The 18,853-nt window shown below is 39.8% G+C and overlaps 3 protein-coding genes across 4 annotated transcripts; 2 read left to right on the top strand and 1 right to left on the bottom strand.

Moving 5' to 3' along the window:
* Positions 1 to 72: 72 nt before the first annotated feature.
* Positions 73 to 4,717, bottom strand: LOC109465975 (NSFL1 cofactor p47-like). The gene is made up of 8 exons (XM_019763482.1): positions 4,659 to 4,717; positions 3,854 to 3,943; positions 3,200 to 3,312; positions 2,662 to 2,782; positions 2,348 to 2,479; positions 2,048 to 2,137; positions 1,600 to 1,709; positions 73 to 1,455 (listed from the first exon to the last, which is right to left on the bottom strand). Exons 1-8 carry the CDS (start codon positions 4,668 to 4,670, stop codon positions 978 to 980), a joined length of 1,146 nt encoding a protein of 381 aa, XP_019619041.1. The 5' UTR covers positions 4,671 to 4,717; the 3' UTR covers positions 73 to 977.
* A 226-nt stretch (positions 4,718 to 4,943) lies between these two features.
* On the top strand, positions 4,944 to 13,144 carry LOC109465974 (leucine-rich repeat-containing protein 9-like). Of its 2 annotated transcripts, none has more exons than XM_019763481.1 (14): positions 4,944 to 5,116; positions 5,968 to 6,144; positions 7,102 to 7,155; positions 7,271 to 7,381; positions 7,864 to 7,969; positions 8,606 to 8,689; positions 9,199 to 9,267; positions 9,796 to 9,927; positions 10,535 to 10,651; positions 10,833 to 10,981; positions 11,139 to 11,204; positions 11,576 to 11,672; positions 12,050 to 12,148; positions 12,422 to 13,144. In XM_019763481.1, the coding sequence occupies exons 2-14, from the start codon at positions 5,978 to 5,980 to the stop codon at positions 12,500 to 12,502; spliced, it is 1,332 nt and encodes a 443-aa protein (XP_019619040.1). In that variant the 5' UTR covers positions 4,944 to 5,116; positions 5,968 to 5,977; the 3' UTR covers positions 12,503 to 13,144. The 2 variants fall into 2 exon arrangements, with proteins under 2 accessions (XP_019619040.1, XP_019619039.1); XM_019763480.1 differs by having other exon boundaries at positions 5,964 to 6,144.
* An 892-nt stretch (positions 13,145 to 14,036) lies between these two features.
* LOC109465884 (predicted GPI-anchored protein 58) lies at positions 14,037 to 14,993 on the top strand. The gene is made up of 2 exons (XM_019763372.1): positions 14,037 to 14,198; positions 14,329 to 14,993. Exons 1-2 carry the CDS (start codon positions 14,123 to 14,125, stop codon positions 14,991 to 14,993), a joined length of 741 nt encoding a protein of 246 aa, XP_019618931.1. The 5' UTR covers positions 14,037 to 14,122.
* Positions 14,994 to 18,853: the final 3,860 nt, after the last annotated feature.

The raw sequence follows: 18,853 nt of genomic DNA, 5'->3' as shown, positions 1-18,853 counted from the left end.
TCTTTCTCACATTAGCACCACTACTTTCTGACACTGTTATACAAGCATTCACTCTCTCAGTTATACACTGTATATTATTAAAATTAAAAAAAAAAATATTTTCTGAAACAAAAGAACCAAGGAAAGACACAAGTTAGGGAACAATTATAGATTTTATATGGCATAACATTAACAAATCTATATTCCTCCACACACATTCAATGAGTTACATGTAGGTCTGGATTCTGTGCTTTTGGTTACACCAAACACATGGAAGGTATTCTTCCACTTTGAATGATAGAATATGAACCAACATGTTGAATTACCAGAATCTTGTACCGGTAATGCAAAAGCAAGAGCAGTCCCTCGACGTACAGGTTAATATCTCCCTACAACAGAGGTTCTAACCATTGTCAATGGAACCTATACAGATTCTTTACAGTCAGAATTGCCTTTTAAATTTTATCACCACATAAAGGAGTGGTTTTTGGTAATGCCTGAAGGGCAGAGTACAGGCAAGTGTGTACATGAATCCTGTATGAAATATAACCTACCAGTATAGTGGATCTACATTCATCATCACAGACTTTGTGCTTTTCAAAATTTCATACTTGGCCAATTCTGTCCAATAAACAGGGAGATTCAATTATAAATAAATAACACAATGGATCCACAACTTCCTACATTTCTTTAATAAGTTCATGTACTCATGAATGTCCCTCTTTATCCATGCTGCAATGGCAAAAACTGTGCACCTTACCAAGTTAAAGTTTACATTAGTGTGACAACGACTTTCAAAAGTGACTGAGCTTTATGACTTAAGTTAATACTAGCAATTCTATGGCATGAGATAGTACCTTTACGCAGGAAGAGAAGGATAGAGGAAATACAAGATGAACAGAATATTAACACCATAACCATACTCTTCCGCATAGACCCCGAAGCAACATGTTCAGACCAGTATTATTATTATTACAGTGGGATTATTGCAACCTATCTCACTTCATCTTTTGCACAATGACTGCATTTAACAGGTTGGCCTCTGCTAGGGTCTGGCTCTCGTCGGTCAGTTCCTTGTTAGGAAACGTGGTCATCAGAACAAACGGAGTGACCGCCGTCTCCGGCCTGGCCGTGGCGATGAACTGCCTCACGTCGCTGACTCTGTTGGTGTGGTTAAACTTGGCGACTAGTCGCGACCCGTCGGCCAACCTGATCTGGATACTAGTGGTGGGCTCCGAGTCCTTCAGTCCCACGTTACTCTGTGCCGTGGCTTCATTAGTTTTCCTGTCACCGCTAGCTGCGGCCGCAGCGGGCGCACACACGACGTTGGGAGTCGGACTGCCCAGCTTGTGGCCCTCTCCTGAGAAGGCTTTGACGGCGACCTTGGGCGGGGCCCACTCCTCGTGACGATGGTCCTCCAGGTTCAAGGCTACCTCCAGTCCACGGCACATCCTAATCAGTTCCAGGGGAACTTCCCTGTTCATGATGGAAACAGCAAGTGTTCATGATTTTATCTTCATCTTTGACAAGTACAAAACTATGTCCTTAAAATGTAAAAGGAACAAGTAAAACAAAAATACATAATGTTTACCATCCCCAGTATTTCTCACGTCCACTTACCCTTTGTTGATGGAGTTGAGGAATTCCTGGTTGGCTGGATCGTCATACGCTCGTAGTTCTCCGTCGTCTACTGTGAACCCGTTCTTCCACATCCGTAAAGCAATTGTTTTCTGGGGAAAGAATGAACCAATGTTCACACTCACACACTCACTATCCTGGTTTAGATGTTGTCAAGAGGAAACATTGAATTTCATAACTTTGCCATTTCCAACACAACAAATTGTGGGGGAATCCCCGAATCCAAGACCTGGCTGGCAAGATGATACCGTAACTATGAACTAGCAGCCAGTTAAGAGTAAACAAACTAGAATCAAAATTCTAATAATTAAATAATGATAATAAACACTTCCCAAATGTGTGTACATGAGACCTATATGTTTGCTCTCAAGTTTTAAGAAAGGCTAAAACAAAGAATGTGATCAGGCCATATTTGTCTATCAATTCCTACCTCTTGACGTCGTGAAGCATCTCTTTCTCCCTGCACAACCTGAGTGTCCTCTTCTGTAGCTCCAAGTCTGTACCCAGTTCCTTTAAATGCCTGGCAACAAAAAAGAAGCTATTTAAGGACACTGTATTAAAGAATACAATGATATGTTTTCTTTCATTCAATCTCACTTGATATCTGGTTTAGTGTCTATGTACAAGTAATAAGGACACAGGCTTGAGCATTTCTTCAAATTCTTGAACATGCTTTAATCATTATCTATGCTATTATCAGTGGTTCCCCTTCATGTGTTTTAACATTTACCAAGGGTTTTGGCCGAGCAGCAGCCTCTTCTGGCTCCACTGTTTCAGCTCCGTGGTCTTTGGCTGACTGGAAAAGCTTGTCAACGACATCATCTGGGTTGGGATTGGACTTCTTCTTAGGTGGCCCTAAGATCTAGAGGTACAGAAAGGAATTTTAGAATCATTGCCTTAAAAATGATACAGTATATGTACAAAATGTAATTAGAACAATGTTTACAGAGATCTAGTTATAATAGTTGGATACATGTAATACAATGTATATGACTTGTGTGTGTGTGTGTACGTGTGCGCGTGCATGTGCGTGTGTGCACCCACCTGCTGCCCTCCCCCATGTTCTGACCCTCCTGCGTAATACGCCTGTCCTTCCTCCTCATCAGATTCAGACTCCTGCCTTCTGAAGGCAGCGACTGAGCCAAATCTGGAACTTCCTTGAGACCTAATGAGGAAAAATTCAGAAGAAAACCTTAGAAAAACTGCCTTTTTCAAAAGTTGAACTTGATAGCTGTTTTACCTTGTTTTACATGGTACCAGTACTGGTATGCCTTGCATCTGAAATATAAGTACTGCAAACATGTAACAAAGGTAGCAGAAGATTTTACCACAAAACAAAAGGACAGTGGTGTTCTATGTGCTATATACTGTATACAACATTTCTCCTGTGTTTGTCTACAATGGATTCTTTTTCTGTACACCTAGTTCCCGTAAATTTGTTAACCAATAAAACAGTTGGCTATATGTACACTATTACTAGTACAGTTTGTAACTTACTGTACTGTACTTAGTATCATTAAAGTCCAGGTCCGAACCTGAAAAGGCACACAGTCCTAACATGGACATAATATACTCAACTAACCTTCCACCCTTGGCACTGCCCCCAGGTTGGGTTGCTGAAGTGCCTGCAGCCTGGGGACTTGTTTCTTCCATGGCATCATCTCCTCCTGCATCATAGAAGTGGGCTATAGCAACCTAACCAAGCAGACAAACCAACAAACAGTCAGTAGTGTAGTTAAGTACTACATGGTATTACACCATCATACATGATGATCAAATACTAGTACACTCATGTTCTAGATAACCCTGATTTCAGTCATGTCTCAAGACCAATAATTTCTTGGCTCTTAGTATAGGTAACACTAGCAATACATGGGAGATTGAATAAAATGAGAAATGAGACACTTCATAAAGATTGATCAAGACAGAGAGGAATGTATACAACGTATAATAGAATACAAAAGGTGACAAAGAGAACAGATGATACTAGTACTGAACTCCATTGAAAAGTACCTGTCTAGCCATGTCTTACACTTGGATACTAGTAGTATCTGTTGATTCTAGTTCTAGATTCAGTACAATATCATCTGCTTTCTTTGTCACCTTTGATATCTTGTCTCACATATTAAACAGTATATCTTATCCAGTTTTACAGATCCATTTCCACCAACAGCTGTTCTAACTGTGATATCTCTTGATGACTAGGTAGGATAAGGGTTGGTAGAAGGAGAAACACCTGTAAATCCCACTGTGCCGACTCCAGGAAGAACTTGGCTCGACCCTGGTCAACTCCAGTTACTGCAACAAACTGGGATTGAAGCTCATCCTACAACAAAATAAAAGCACAACAGTGAGATGGGTATGTGACTACTACTAGTATTTTCTGCTGACATAGAAATTTTCAATGTACATGCATAATAGATGACAAAATGTCATAAAAAATTCATCAAATATAAGCAACAAGTAAACCTCTAAATTTGGAGAATGAAAAGGCAAAGTAACGAAAAAATGAATATTAAAAATGAGTACCAAAGAAACATGTTCAATGTTTTCTCTTGCCGTCTAGTGCAATGCTAAAATACTTGTCGGTCGAAAAATATTTTTCTCATAATTTATCTTGATAGTGGGGCTTGGTAAACTTGCCAACTCATGGTTTCAGTTGGGGAGGGGGGTAAACGCATGACCCAAGAAAAACTAGAAGGAAAATAATAAAAATTGTACAATTTTGTCATGTTGATTTCCTTTTAGTATTCTCTCCTTATAACGATTTTTGACCGATAACAGCTTACATGCGTCACTTTCTACCAGATATAGAAAAATCGATGGATCGAAAAGGAAACCGAAATCGTGCCACACATATGCTCCACAGCAAACCTGCGAAGACCGGCGTTGCCTTTTCCTTACAATCTGAGGCACTATAGAGTGATTAAGAAAGTGTGTGACAACGTGAGATGCTCTGCCACCTAAACAAAGACTTGCGACGAAAATCTGACGGGCAAAAAATCTGAAAAACGTTGGCAAATAAAAGCAAAATTCTTTACCTTGTCCGCCATGATTGTTCCTCAGTTTTACCAAGGATGCCGGGTAATTTATGGCACAGTCTACATTCATACAGATTTTAGGGGTGATACACTTACAGAAATTTATCGAAAGAAATTTTGCAAAAACGCTATAAGATAGCTTCCTCAATCATAAAATTATCTAAATAGATAAATACAGAAAATAATCATTGATAAGAATTGTACCATTCTCTGTTTGAATTGCTCTGACAAGAGGGCAATGCCATTTATGCACGCCCCTTCCTTGCAGTGAAATGGTCTGTAAAGTTTTGAAGTTACCAGGGGGAAGTTTAGACGTTCTTGTTGCAGCTGACCATGACTTGTGTGACGTCTGACGAGCTTCAGTTACGTTTCCACTGCAGCTGATCGTAACAGACGTCCCCTACACAGACTGCAGATGCTCTGCCCAAGATCGTGACCGAAGAAGGAGCTTGAAAACGGTTGGAAAGCTCGCTCATCATGTAGTAGTACTGTACGTATAACGTTACTAGTTGGGAGAGTTAAGTTGGCATTCGGAATAAGGGCTTTGTTGTGTGAAGTCTGTATAGCGTCAATTTTTTTGGTCAAATCTAACTTGTTCGTTTGTGCTCGATATAACTTTGTGACATGATCAGGGGTGGTATTGTTGCATTTGAACGTTACATATAATTGTTTTCCTGTGAATAATTTGAAGGGGTCACAGGTCATGCTACATAACTAACGTTAGTTACTAATAATGTCCTTGATTATAGGTGTTTTCTAAAAGATTTTGACCACACCCATTCACACAATGGTAACAACAGCTGTCAAGAACATGTTTATCCTGATTCGCTCCCAGATTGGCTTCAGATGAATAGTTTAGCACCGGTTACTACCGATAGTAAAAAATATTTACCCAATTTAGGTCTGATTGGCTAGGAAAAAAATGTTGTTGTGTTTTCTGTTTCCTGACTGATGCTAGAAAAAACTGTTGACCCCAGCAAGGGACATTTTTCAAGCTGATGGACCATAGGCTTAGCTCTATGATCTGACACCTGAGTAATGAAATGTTGTACAATCGGATTTCCAACATCAACATTGAAAATATAAGTGTCCTCATGCATTTGGATCTCTAAGAGATTGCCAAAGTTTATTGAAAAAAAAAAGAAAAAAAATTATCCCTACCTATAGCTACCTAGCTACCTACCGACCCTAATTTTTCCGGACTGAAACAGGAAACAACAATTTTTTTCCAATAGGCCCTAGCTACATCATTTCAGGCATCAAACGTAACAATCTTATGAATTTCTACTTGAACCACCTGGTTAGTAAGGAAGAGCAGGATGGCCAGTCACCTGAGCAGACATCTAGTGGAGAGTAAGACCTCCGAGCTGAAGATCGTGCCTGTGAGCTGGAACGTGGACGTGACAAAAGGACCTCACCTGCAGCTGGAGCTGAAGATGTGCCAGCTGAAGGATCTCACATGGGACTTCCAGTGGGGGGAAGGAAGGTAAGGAGAATGGCTCAGTGATAGAATTTTTAGAAGTACCAGTATGAAGAATTTTCATTACCATTTACTGTACGTGATGCTGCCCCGCGATGTTTGCATTTCATTGAGTAATAACTCAAGTGTTTTTGGACATTTAAAGATCTTCTGACCATCAAATATCTACAGCCAAAAGAAGAAAATACCCAAAAACTGCTTCAAGTTCAAGGTGAAACTGATACACAAACTCAAAAATACTGTATACACTTGAATTAATAATAAAGTCCATTGAAATGCCAATAGGGATACCAACATGACAGTGGCGATTAATTCCCACCAAGGACATATATTCCTGGTTCTCACCATGGGAATAGTAAGTAATGCATGTGCAATGCAAGTTACAATCGTACAGCAACAGGTGACCTCTAGCAGTCACTGTTTGAAGTGCACCTGGAAGGAATTGCTTGTACCAAGCTGCAGCAACTTGCCAAATGCTGACCTTTCCCCTTCTTCCAAACCTTAATCATCAGGTTTCCTCATGTCTTTACCAGAGAGATGCTGCATCTTTTTATTTATTTCCTTCTACCTTTCTTTTAGCTGTACAAAAGGTTCCCAGAGTGTGACATTCTTCTGGTGAAAGTAACAGAGAAATAGATAGGTAAACAAACTCTATACTACCCTCTCTCTGTCTCTCCTTCTTCCCTCTTAATCATTTCTTAAACATTACATTCCTAGAAACTTGAAAGTATTGATTGATTGAATTCCAAAGGGTAGGCATTGTAACGTTACATTGTATCCAAAAAGATAAGTAGTTTGACCATATCTCTTAAGTTATAAATACAAAGAATATTTGCTTGATTGCAGCACATACTCAATAGACTGTGTAATGGTGAATAACGTACATGTATATTGTAATAACATTCTATTATGCAGCATATGTATACAGAAATTGATTAACCAGCCATCCTGACTCTCTTACAGAACTACAAGTCCTTCCAGCCCCACACCTGTAAGCATTGTGGACCAACCAACCAGGTAATTATAATGAACATGACCAACATCAAGATTTTATGTGCTATTTTATACATCTTTTTTGCAATATATTTTACAGAAACTTGAGTGAATGTTGAATGCATATATGTTGTTTTAGGTGTTTGAAAGTTGATGTGTCCCTGAATGAACTTCAGTCCCTGCATCACAAGGAGCTGTTACCCTTCAGTAGACTGTACTGCCTGGATGCTTCTCTCAACAGGATTACAACGTGAGTATAGAACTGAGTCTGCTACATCCCTCTTTATCCAGGGCTCATTCATCTTTGGGAATTTCATTTTTGGGAATAGATAGGTGCACTTGTGTTCCCAACCTACAAAATTGCGTGCAAAATTTTTAGTAACTGTTATAGTGTTCACCCCAGGAACAGTGGCATTTTATGTTCCTGTCAACAGACAGTTCATGTTATCCAAAAACATGTTTTTTTAGTTTGCAACTGAGAAAAGGATTTTGATGATAATACATTGCTCATATGATGACCAAATCAGCACCAAGGACAGTATTAACAGTAAATTTCTTCTTTGGTTATATGATGAATTTTTGATCTTCTAGCCCTCTCAACTAGCCACCGCACAAAAATATTGTTACTTTCAATCTTTTTGTTTGTTTGTATTTCTAGTGTAAGATTTGTTTCAGATATTATATATTTACCAAAAAAAGTTCCAGTAAAAGAATCATCTCTTTGCTCTGCAGTTTCAAGGGAGTGGAAGCCCTCCCAAACCTGGTTACACTCAACCTGTCTCATAACAGCATCAAAGTTGTGGATGGACTGGAACACAGTCAACATCTGCAAGAACTGGTGTGTTTGTTTCTGCTTTTTGTTTGTTTATTTCTGTTTATTTGTCTACTCATTTGTTTTTCCTTCATCTAAGGTACTGAAATTTATGACAGAAAGTACACTGATTATTTTTTATGATAGCATACACATGCATATTCACAGTTGTACCCACCCTAGTTTTCGTGACCTTTTCGTCCATCACTAAGTTTTTCAAGTGAAACATTGTGCATAATGTTATAGGATTGGGATAACAGTGCCTTGTTGCTATGTCATTAACCCTGTCTATTGTTATGTAATATGTGAAACCTGTAAATCTATTACATGTAGTACGTCAAGAACACTTATTCATTTGAATACTGTAAATCACTGTATTCTTAGCAATAGTTTGAGAAACATGCACTATATATTTGCGGTGGTGGTAGGTGCAGAAGAAAGAAAGTCGGCAAATTATTTGTTCGCGGTTACCGTAATAACAAATCTGCAGTATAGAAATGGCCGTGAAAACTGTAAATATAAAAGTCCAGGGAAAATGATTTACAGTACTAAAAATAGTTAAAGCTGTTTCTTTTGTTCTGTCTGTGTGAGATATTGAATTCTAGGATTGATGTAATTATGGTACAGAGATGGTTTGTTTAACCAGGTGTTTCCCACCCGCAGCACCTGGAAATGAATGCCATTACTGACATCAGTAACATGCCGATCCTGTACAACCTCACTATCCTACGTCTCAACAGTAACCAGGTAACATTGCTTTACTCTTCACAAACGTTAATAAGGTTACAACAGTACTCCAGAGACTTTTCATTTGCAAAAGATTTATAGTCAGTGGTAATTATTAAGTTTTTTTTCTTAGATTGTAGTTGCTATGTTTAGTTGCAATAGATTTTAGTTGATATATTATAATAAAGTTGATTTTCTGTGAAAATGTGTTTTGGGAGAATAAAGCTTGGTCTTTTTTCCTATTGTAATTACGATTTGTTAGGATTAGATTATCACACTGTGCTAACAACAGTAACAAGAACATTTTTGCATGTAGTAAATGTTAGAGTTTATGATTTGACACAGTGTCTAATATGTGAAATCAAATATTGTTAATGAACGTTCAACATTCAACAGGTAATGTTTTTGTAGTTCCTGAGCCTATTTGTGTGAAATTTTGTGCATAGTTTGAACATACAATCATACAGTAAAAGTTGTATAGCACAAAATTTGAAGAAGAATAAAAGATGCATTTTGTCTCCTTGCCACAGCTTACATCCTTAGAGGGTATCCAGTCCCTTTCAAGACTGAAGGAGCTTCATGTGCAAAAGAACCACTTAGTAAGTCAGTCTATTATTCTTTTAGCACTTATCATAATTACCCCTGAGACACTTGCTCTTACACAAGTTTGTATCTATGATATATCTAGACTAGTACTACTGTACTAGGTACATAGGTCAGGGGAAGTCTTAAGTGAACAACCCTCATGCTCGCTGCTGCTAGGATCTAATGTAAATCACTTATTGTTCGAAGTAACAAAATTTCGCGGTCTGAGAAAAATGGACATGTTCTCGGATTCCAAACTAGATGTTGGCGGTGGTGGCAGGTGCAGGAAAATGAAAGTTGGCAATTTATTTGTTCAGTCATGTTAATGATAATTTCACAGGAGTGATATGACTGTGAAAACCATGTCATTAAATATAAAAGTACTACGAAAGAATTGTGATTTACAGTTACTGAACATGTACATTGTATCTCAAACTGACAGAAAGCATACAAAAACTTTGTGTTGGTACTTTTTCAATGATGTATGAAAGTTTATACATTTTCCTAAGAACATTGCAGCATTATGTTGTGTTGTGTTACAGACAGACTTGTTTCCCCTGGTGAGCAGTCTGGGACTGGTGGTGCTGAACGCTGCTGATAACCACCTACAGTCTCTGTCAGACACCGTGGACGTGCTCAAGGGACTCAAGAGACTACATGAACTCTACCTCATGGTATGGAAAAACTGTTACATACCCATTATATCATCCTGTTTGGGTATATAAGGATGATATCCCATGCATAGTTTCATATAGTTTTGCTATTTATCCTAAGTTATCTTGACTTAGTTTCACAATTGGTTTAAAACTTAGAATTTCTATTTATTCATGAGACAGTGTCTTTTTTTAGTAAGCTTCTGTCTCATTGTGATCATAATCTTATATTTTTTTTAATTGTTACTTTATGTCAGGATCTTCCACCTGGAGTCTTTAAAAAGTGCCACTCCTGGTGAAATAGATAAATGAAATCAAAATCTAATTACTAGACAAGTAGCATCCTTTTTTTTCTATTCCAACATCTAATTAGAAGACGCGGTGGCGTCACACTCAAGTTTTTTCAACTTGCTTTTATGCCGCCATAGACACAGAGGACAAGACAATACTCATTTTTGCCTGAGTAAAGTGAAGAAAGTCACGTTAAGTGCCTTTCCCAAGGGCACAAGATCAGTGGCGTGGTAGGGTTCGAACCCCAGACCTCTTGGTTCTGAGGCAAACACTCTACCATTATGCCACACAACCTCACACTAATTTCTTTGTAATTTTTCATTTGTGGTTGTTCCAGGGCAATCCCCTTCAGAAGGAGAACAGGTACAGCGCTGCGTTGACTACCTCCACATCAGTGGTCATGCTGGATGGACACAGCATCAGCAGTGCTGCAGCAAAACCTACAGTAGCTCAGGTACATTGTGTGCCATCATCTTTTTATCTCATTCTGTCTAAAAATGAAATCAGTTGTGGGCAAAATCAGTGTACAGAACATAAATGAGTATATTGGGACCAAACTCCTCAAAAGCAGGATTAATACCCATTGAGCCACAGCATGCCACTTGTACACCCAGTGTTGAACCCTGTCTTTCCAGGCAATACAGCCCCTGCTGCTACCATCAGGGGACCGACCACAGGCTCTCGCTGACCTCAAGTCTGCAGCAAGGAAAATCTTCTACGAGCAGATCGAGAGACAGAAAATGAGAATGGACGAAAATGTGCATTACTTACAGCAGAAGATACAGTAAGAAATTGTGAAATATTGAAAATTATGAAATATGTTGCTTCAACTCAGCTTCTAAAGAGTAGCCATTGATTGATTTTGATATTTGTCTAAGTGTTTATATGAAGCAAAATTTTTCATATTGTATTCTAAATTTCTTTAAACTGCTTTTCACCAGTGATGTCCAGGAAGAGTTCAGACAGTACGAGGCCAAAACACTTGCTGATCTTGACTCTTGTCTAAGGTAAGTCTGTCTGTGATTAAGTAACTTCCCCTTCAGCTTATCCAAAGACTTTGCAACTGAGAAATTGCTTGTGCTGATGATAAATTGCTCATATAAAGACCAAATCAGCACCAAGGACAGCATTGAAAAATTTCCTCTTTGGTCGTATTTGATCTTTGGACCATCTCAAATATGTGGCAGATAAAACACAAAAATGTTATGTAGTACACTTAATGAGCTACTATCCTTTGAAATTTAAAACAGTGTCTTGAAAATGGTAATCAGCACTTGCCTGCTACTTCAGTATCTTCATAATCCCTTAAAAAGTATGTGATGAAATAGCTGGGATGTATGAAGTTCTCCCAGTACTGAGTTGTACAGTGTGTCTGCAGGTACATGGACCACCTGTCCCTGGAGGACATGTCTGGTGCCACACAGAACATGCTCAGGGACATGATGGCCAGGCCTGGGCCGGGGCCATGGACGGAGGTAAAAACAATTACTCTAAAAAGTCAAAACATTTAACAGTACTGTTGTACAGTATGAAAAGAATGCATTTTATGATGGTGAAAACGATTTACATTATTGTCTGTCTAAACATAATGTTATGCTAAGAAAAAAAAAAGAACAACAGAACCCCAAGAGTTGGGTTTTGTAGAGCAGTACTCAACATTGACTAAATTTGCAGTAAATTGACTAGAAGAAAATGTTAATTCCTTGTGTCCATGTATACTTGATTATGACAAGTACAAATGCATTTAAGGTATTATTACCTTTGGAATTTGTTGTTGTTGTTGTTAGCAAAATGTGCATATTTTACATACTCTCAGTAATGTTGATGTACCATTTTATGTACATGTACATAGCCCCCCAAGACTGGACCAGACAAAGCAGCATCAAGACAAAGTACGAGAGATAAAACAAAGCCAAAGAGCCAGTACAAGGGAGTGACTGAACCTGACGAGGTGGGTTATTTGTCTTTTGTGTCGGATTTTAAAAATGTCACAGACAACAAAAAATGATACTGATTGTAATCTGTTATAGCAAGCAAATAACTGTATCTATCAGAAAAACTCACCAGTGGTCTCCATGCCCTAGACACAGTGCATTAAAAACTCACTACCCCTACACAGCATCAAAAAGGCTATGGGACCATTACCTTTACCATAAGATTGCACTTTTGATTTCTATTCAAGAATTCTGTGTAATCTGTGTCTATTTTTTATTCTAAATTTTAGGTCCTGAAGGCTGCAGCAGAACTTCTGTCCAAGTCGAGACAAGAGGATAGAGACAGCCTCAATTCTGACTCATTATCCTGATGGAATACATTCTAATGTATATAATACAATAATTTTCACATTTTCAGTCAATCAATGCAACACTAACTTGGAACTTTTTTATGGATTTGAAATTAGATGTTGTACAGTCAAAATGTACAGTCACAAACAAAGACCACTCAGGGGACAGAACAAATCTGGTCCATGTAGGCAAGTGGTCACTATAGACAGGAGTCACAATGCTTATGTCAATGGAAAAAACATGTCATCACATTTTCCTAATGGTCCTTATGAAGAAATGGTCACTTGTACAGGTTTTACTTTATATATCAACTATTTTTACAGATTCTGAAGATTTTGCTATTCTTTCAAGAATGTTGCGCAACACTGTTGTTTAGAGTCAAAACAGCATTTCACTATAACGTTAGATTGTTGCCAACCACATACCAAAGTAGATGAATTCCCATAACACCATGTAAATATTGCACTGTTTAACATTATTATTGTAAAAGCATTTAGCTTTTGAGCATGATTTTGCAAATAAAGAATTTATTATAGTAAGGATGAATTATTTCAGTACAGGTTTATTCAATTACAAAACAAGAGGTCCACAACCTCATATCTTTGCCAAATGATGTTCACTGTTCCGAATGATGAAATTATACCTTTCTCACATTGTTCAGTATGAAATTTTCAATCATGGATTATATCAGTTGATCATATTCCTCACACAATGACAGCCCTATCTAAGCAAAGAAGGCTATTCTGCACTTCCTCATAAACTATGTAAATGAGGCCATGATTTGAATAAATTATGTTTATTGATGTTTGCCATTACTATATTGCAAATACAGCAAATATGAAATTTTCAGCAGTTACCACTATGAAGTTATAGCAATTTTCAATAATTATGCAATGTAGGTACTCAATACCTAATCTATATCTGCCAATGTTTCAATGTCACAAGTGTTCCATAGTCCTATTGTGGAGCACAGCAGAATTTCCTCTTCAATTATGCTAATTAGCTCCCGAATACTAGTAGCTAATCACTTAAGCTACCTATGTACTAAAATCATGACAATCCTTCAACCAGTAGCAAATCTGACAGTTTGTGACACTTGGTATTGAAATCGCAATGGATAAAGAACGCCCCACAGCGACCAAAAAAAAAGATCACTCGAAACTCGTCCAATTTTATTGCTATTAATTCTCAATTTAGGGAAATGTGCAGCAAAACTGACCATTTGAGACACTCTGAAGCCTGAACCGTTAGAATCGCGCGCGGATGCCATCCATAGAATTAAGGCGGTATGGCCTTACTTAAATGTAACGTTAGGGCCTTGAGTTCTTGCGGATTAACTATGCACTGCAGAGCTCGGAATGGTACACTCTCATGGAAAAGTGTACTAGTAATAATCTATAGCGTCAACAAAGCGTTATTGTACGTCATAGACACCTTTATTACGTCCGGTGACGTCATTAAGATAAAATGTCATTGAAACGTCACCAGTCACGTCGCGTCTTGTGTACTTCTTTGTGACGTCATAATCCCATTGTACTTGCAGTTCTGGAAATTTCCTCGGCTATCAGACGTGTTTTTAGGACCGTTCTGTATGAGGTGTTTTTTCCAGAGTTACGGTGACTTTCGTATTGTGACAAATCATGATCAGCTTCGTAATTATTTCGAGTCTTTTCCTGTTCGGCCTCGCCACCAGGATTTTGGGATCCATCAAGAAAGGTAAGAGCAAGTTTTCACGTCACTTCAGAGCAGTTTCTGTCCGCCGCGTTCGAACAACAGAACTAGGTTCGGCGACGTTCTGAGAATCGATCTGTGACCGTTTCTGATCGAATTTCTGTTTTTCTCACAGCGTTGAACGCCGCCATCGGAGTCGACAGATGTGAAGTGCAGATTCCTCTGTTTGAGGAACCACCCTGCGTCGACGTCCCTGCACAGGAGGCTGTGAAGAAAAAAACACAGCGCAGTGACTTGAACGGGCCTATAGCTACCGACCATGCGCCGGATACGAAGCCTGCAAAGCCCGTCGAACCCAGCACCTCTGTGCGGGCTCCCGGTACAGCCAACGGCAAGCCGAAGGGGACATTCGGCGGAATGAAAGCCGGCTTCTTGCTTCAGTCCCCGAAGAAACCTCAACCCAAGAAGGAGACCGCGGCTAAGGCAGACACCACCAAGGGCGGAGAGCAGGCTCCCACTGACCAAGTCGGTCAGGTGAAAGTCAGTACCTCTCACCAGAAGCAGGCATCTCCGGCTCCACGCCCTGCTCCTCAGCAGAAGTCTACCCACCAGAAGCCGCAGGCCGCTGCACGCCCTGCCCCTGAGGCCTCAGTCCGCCAGGCTGATGAGGAGCCACCCCGCCCCACTGTCCCCATCTTCCCAGCCCTTGCTCAAGTTCGACCCATCCTGCTGCCGGTTCTAGGCACGAACCAAGTCCAGTTGGTCTGGGACGGGAGCGTCAAGGCTAGAAACCTCCTTCAGATGATCGTGGCGGCCAGGAGGGAAGCCGAGGGACTCTAAACTTCCCAGGACTTGAATGCATTGTAATCTGATATTTGATGTGGATGTGGAGTGAGTGAATGATGGAAGGAATGGATGAGTGGACGGGATGTGAGTGAGTGATTGAGTGAGTGAGTAAGCGAGTGAGTGAGCGAAGGAAGGAAGGAATGAGTGAATGAATGAGTGGATGTGAGTGAATGAAGCTTAAGGAAGAATGAACGAATGGGTGAATGAATGAATGAATGAGTGAGATTGGCGAGTGAAGGGACGAAGAATCAATGAATGAGTGGATGAATGAGTGGCTGTGAGTGAATGAAGGAAAAATGAACGAATGGGTGAATGAATGAATGAGATAATGGCGAGTGAAGGAAGGAAGAATGAATGAGCGAACGAACGAATAAATGGATGAAATGGGATGTAGACAATAAGAATACAAAACTGATATGCATTCTCTGAATAATGGGATGGGTATAGACGACGTCTTTCCTTTTATCTCACATTTATGGTTCTTTACGTCACACAAAACATTGCTTATTTGGGGGGGGGGGGATTAGGGGGATTCAAGTTACGAAGGAATAAAAGTTGAAACTATTTGAATTGCGAGTCCCTGTTGTCTTCAGTTCTTCAACCTTATTCTACAAATGCTGTGATTCACGCATTATTTTATGCTTTACTTGACTATCATATCTATTAACGTTTGCTGCTGAACGAAAAAGGTTCTGTGGTATTTTACAACAAACCCGGTTGGTTATACGGGTTCATTTTACAACTTATATTTCTTTTTTCTGTATTGTTCCATTCATTCATTCATTCATTCAATTTATCGTCATACAGCTGTTTCCCTGACCTTGTTTTGTTCAGAATAAAGTAACCAGTTTCCCATGTTACGTAATATTTTGTACCAGAGTTGTGGATAGTGTGAATGGAGTACTACAAGCTATATATATTGGACCTTTTTTCTGTACTTGTGCATGCCGAAAGTTATAATGAATTGTTGTTGGTACGTAGATATATAAAGCTTACCCATATGACATCTTGCACACGCAGTCATCTCTCAGTAAAACATATTGATCTCCCTATTCAAATTTTATTGTCTTCGTCAGAAGGACTATGAAATTGTCTCGCCGGAGTGTGGGGAACTGCGGATTTTGCGATATAACTCTGGAAGGCATAATTCGACGTCCATGATTTTTGGCAGGCAGATTACCGCTGTTAAGGCCGAAGTCAAGTACAAGTTTTGGCTTCGTGGGGGGTCCGTGCGTCACGTTAGTGCACCTTTTGTGTTTGTGGCTTGTTAGCAAGATAACTCAAGTATTTGTAAAATGTTGATTATAATTCTTGGTGTGGTGCTTACTATTGTCGGGACCAAGGTTAAGTTCGTTACTGAGCTTCGTGGGGGCTTTCGTTGTGACTACAGGGGGCATTTTGTTAATTTTTCTTGTGAGCAGGATAAATTTTGTATGTGTGGATGGAAGTTAATGAAATTTGATAGGCATATTACTGTCGTGGTCTCCAAGATTGAGTTCAAAGATGAGAGTCGTGGAGGTCGTTATGTCCCCGTAATAGGACCTTTTGTGTTTAGAAATCCCCCACCTACATCTGCTTGGAGACAGCCGACAGCTGGATATAGTGGGGAACCCCATAATGGGATGGGATCAAATGACGTTACATTGAGGGATTGTACTATAACTTCAGCAGGGGGAGGATAGGTTGGACATATGTCAGGTTATTTTCTACGGCCACACCAAGTAATTGCTATGGATGACGTCCACTAGAGACCTTAAATCTAATTACCTTAAATTTAAGGCAAGCGCAATAAAAACACGAAGGGCCGAAAAACGAGATGCCTAGATTTGGAATATACTAACTGTAGAAGTACAAATGTTAGGACACAAAGAACACAAGAAACAAGTCTTCTATTTTTCATGAAGACAAATTAACAAAACAGCAGTAGTCACCCTGTTCTGATTCTTTCCTTTATAACATCTTCTCTTATTATATTTTGCGGTGCTGTCGTGACACTTTCAACACAGTAAGAATTTCTTGAACGTTTTTTTTCCAGTAACAGTCCAAACTCAAATAACGTAGGGGGGGGGGACTAACACGGGTGACGACGCATCTGTATAATCTGCGGCAAACCGTTTCAGGGTGTTCTGTACCATAAAAATAGTACAGAGATTCTTTTGTTCTTTAGACCAAATTGATTATTAAAAAGATTGAAGAATACGCATGTTAATTTCTCTAGAACGATGTACCTCTGACGAAGACATGAGATCTCCGACCTCTAGTTCATGATTGTTCTGCGCAGCTTTCCTTCTGTTAACGGTGCATACCCCAGTTCTTCCGCGACCGGGGCACGATAGTCCGTTGAAAAAAAAAAGTGACGAAGGGGTTTTGAGGGCCCAAGTTTGATGTGACATTTCTCATAAACTGGCACGAAGTATCATTAAACATTAACATGGCTGAAGAGTGTAAGAAATGGTGATTTTGGGGTGAAAAATTCTTTTGGCTCCGAACCTTACTTCCGGGTATCCTTGCGCGCCAAGTGTAATCCGCCCGTTTGACCTAGATTTCGCTCTGCGCCTTCCTAGTAGCGGATTTGCAACCCCTCGCGCCGTGGACGATTTAAAAAATTACAGTACTATGGGATTATCCTACGCGAAAATTCGCAATTTTGGGCATTAATTTTGGAGTGAAAATAATGTTTTTTCCGTTGATTTTACCAAAATTAAAAAGGTTGAAGAAACCAAACTCAGCTGGTCTTGTAGCTGAAGAGATATCCTTTCGTCCCATATACAGTTATTCTCCTTCCGAATTATTCCACGCCAGACACGGTCGCTAGATTTGAGGGTGTGCAGCTTCGAATAGAGACGCCAAATAAACTGGAGTGTGCCCCCTTAAGTTTAATTTTGAAATAATAAGAAAATGTTCCATTTTTCGCAAGGCAAAGCAGCTGCAGAATAACGAGAAAGGCAAAGGGTACGGCTCTCACTGCAGTTTCTATTTACGATCGACTAGAGTTGATAAATGGTAATAAAAGTACATCTCATCTAGAAGCGTCCTACAATACACGGCAAGTTCTGTTCACAAGAAAGCTCAAGTAATCCGTTCCGGTTTTCCGCCATGTTGAGGCACAGGGTCGGACAATTTTGCAGAGCTTGACTGGGCCGGCGACAGAAGACCCGGTAGAGATGCGCGGAATATTCATGTAGAGTGCACTGCTTCCAAATATCCTCACACAGAACGCAGTACGGTTGGCAATAAAAACCACGACAAGTCTTTGATGGTTCGGGACGTATTTGCTTGTACTGCTGAATTCTGAAACTTGTGTCCCTAAGTAACGTTAAATAACAATTACCCCATACTTTCATCCATGTACAAAATGCCGAATCCATGTGAAAGCCGGCATTCCAGGCAGTTTCACCCTAACCCTAACCCTAACCCCCCTCAGAACCCTAACCCTAACACCTACCCAAAACAGGGAGACCCTGGTATCATTGGAAAGCCCTTCCGCTCAGAAGTTCAAAACTGCAAACCAAATGTCGATATTGTTTGTCGTTGCCGAGATATTGCTATTTAAAGTTAACCCTAACCCTAACCCCCCTCAGAACCCTAACCCTAACACCTACCCAAAACAGGGAGACCTTGGTATCATTGGAAAGCCCTTCCGCTCAGAAGTTCAAAACTGCAAACCAAATGTCGATATTGTTTGTCGTTGCCGAGATATTGCTATTTAAAGTTAACCCTAACCCTAACCTGCTCGTAACGTACACTTTGAAATCGCCTTCTACGGAAGTGACCTGAACTGCAGCCGACTCACCCGGAAAGCCAATTGCGTAGTACGGCGCATTCATACACGAACTGCAAAACCTTCAGAATTC

The sequence above is a fragment of the Branchiostoma belcheri genome, unplaced genomic scaffold, assembly GCF_001625305.1.
Source record: "Branchiostoma belcheri isolate BF01 breed outbred unplaced genomic scaffold, Haploidv18h27 scaffold16, whole genome shotgun sequence".
NCBI classification, from domain to species: domain Eukaryota; kingdom Metazoa; phylum Chordata; class Leptocardii; order Amphioxiformes; family Branchiostomatidae; genus Branchiostoma; species Branchiostoma belcheri.
Note: the sequence above shows the minus strand (reverse complement) of the source record. Positions and strands in the feature narration are given on the sequence as shown.

Bases quoted from the DNA above. Each gene is read 5' to 3' on its own strand.
- LOC109465975 (XM_019763482.1), bottom strand. The intron at 2,783-3,199 runs GTTAGTTGAGTA...TTTCCTCATTAG, and splicing joins GGCAGTGCCAAGGGTGGAAG to GTCTCAAGGAAGTTCCAGAT. The intron at 2,480-2,661 runs GTGGGTGCACAC...CTGTACCTCTAG, and splicing joins AACATGGGGGAGGGCAGCAG to ATCTTAGGGCCACCTAAGAA.
- LOC109465974 (XM_019763481.1), top strand. From the start codon at position 5,978: ATGGCCAGTCACCTGAGCAGACATCTAGTGGAGAGTAAGACCTCCGAG. The intron at 7,382-7,863 runs GTGAGTATAGAA...TTTGCTCTGCAG, and splicing joins TCTCTCAACAGGATTACAAC to TTTCAAGGGAGTGGAAGCCC. The intron at 7,970-8,605 runs GTGTGTTTGTTT...TCCCACCCGCAG, and splicing joins GTCAACATCTGCAAGAACTG to CACCTGGAAATGAATGCCAT.
- LOC109465884 (XM_019763372.1), top strand. From the start codon at position 14,123: ATGATCAGCTTCGTAATTATTTCGAGTCTTTTCCTGTTCGGCCTCGCC. The intron at 14,199-14,328 runs GTAAGAGCAAGT...TTTTTCTCACAG, and splicing joins TTTGGGATCCATCAAGAAAG to CGTTGAACGCCGCCATCGGA.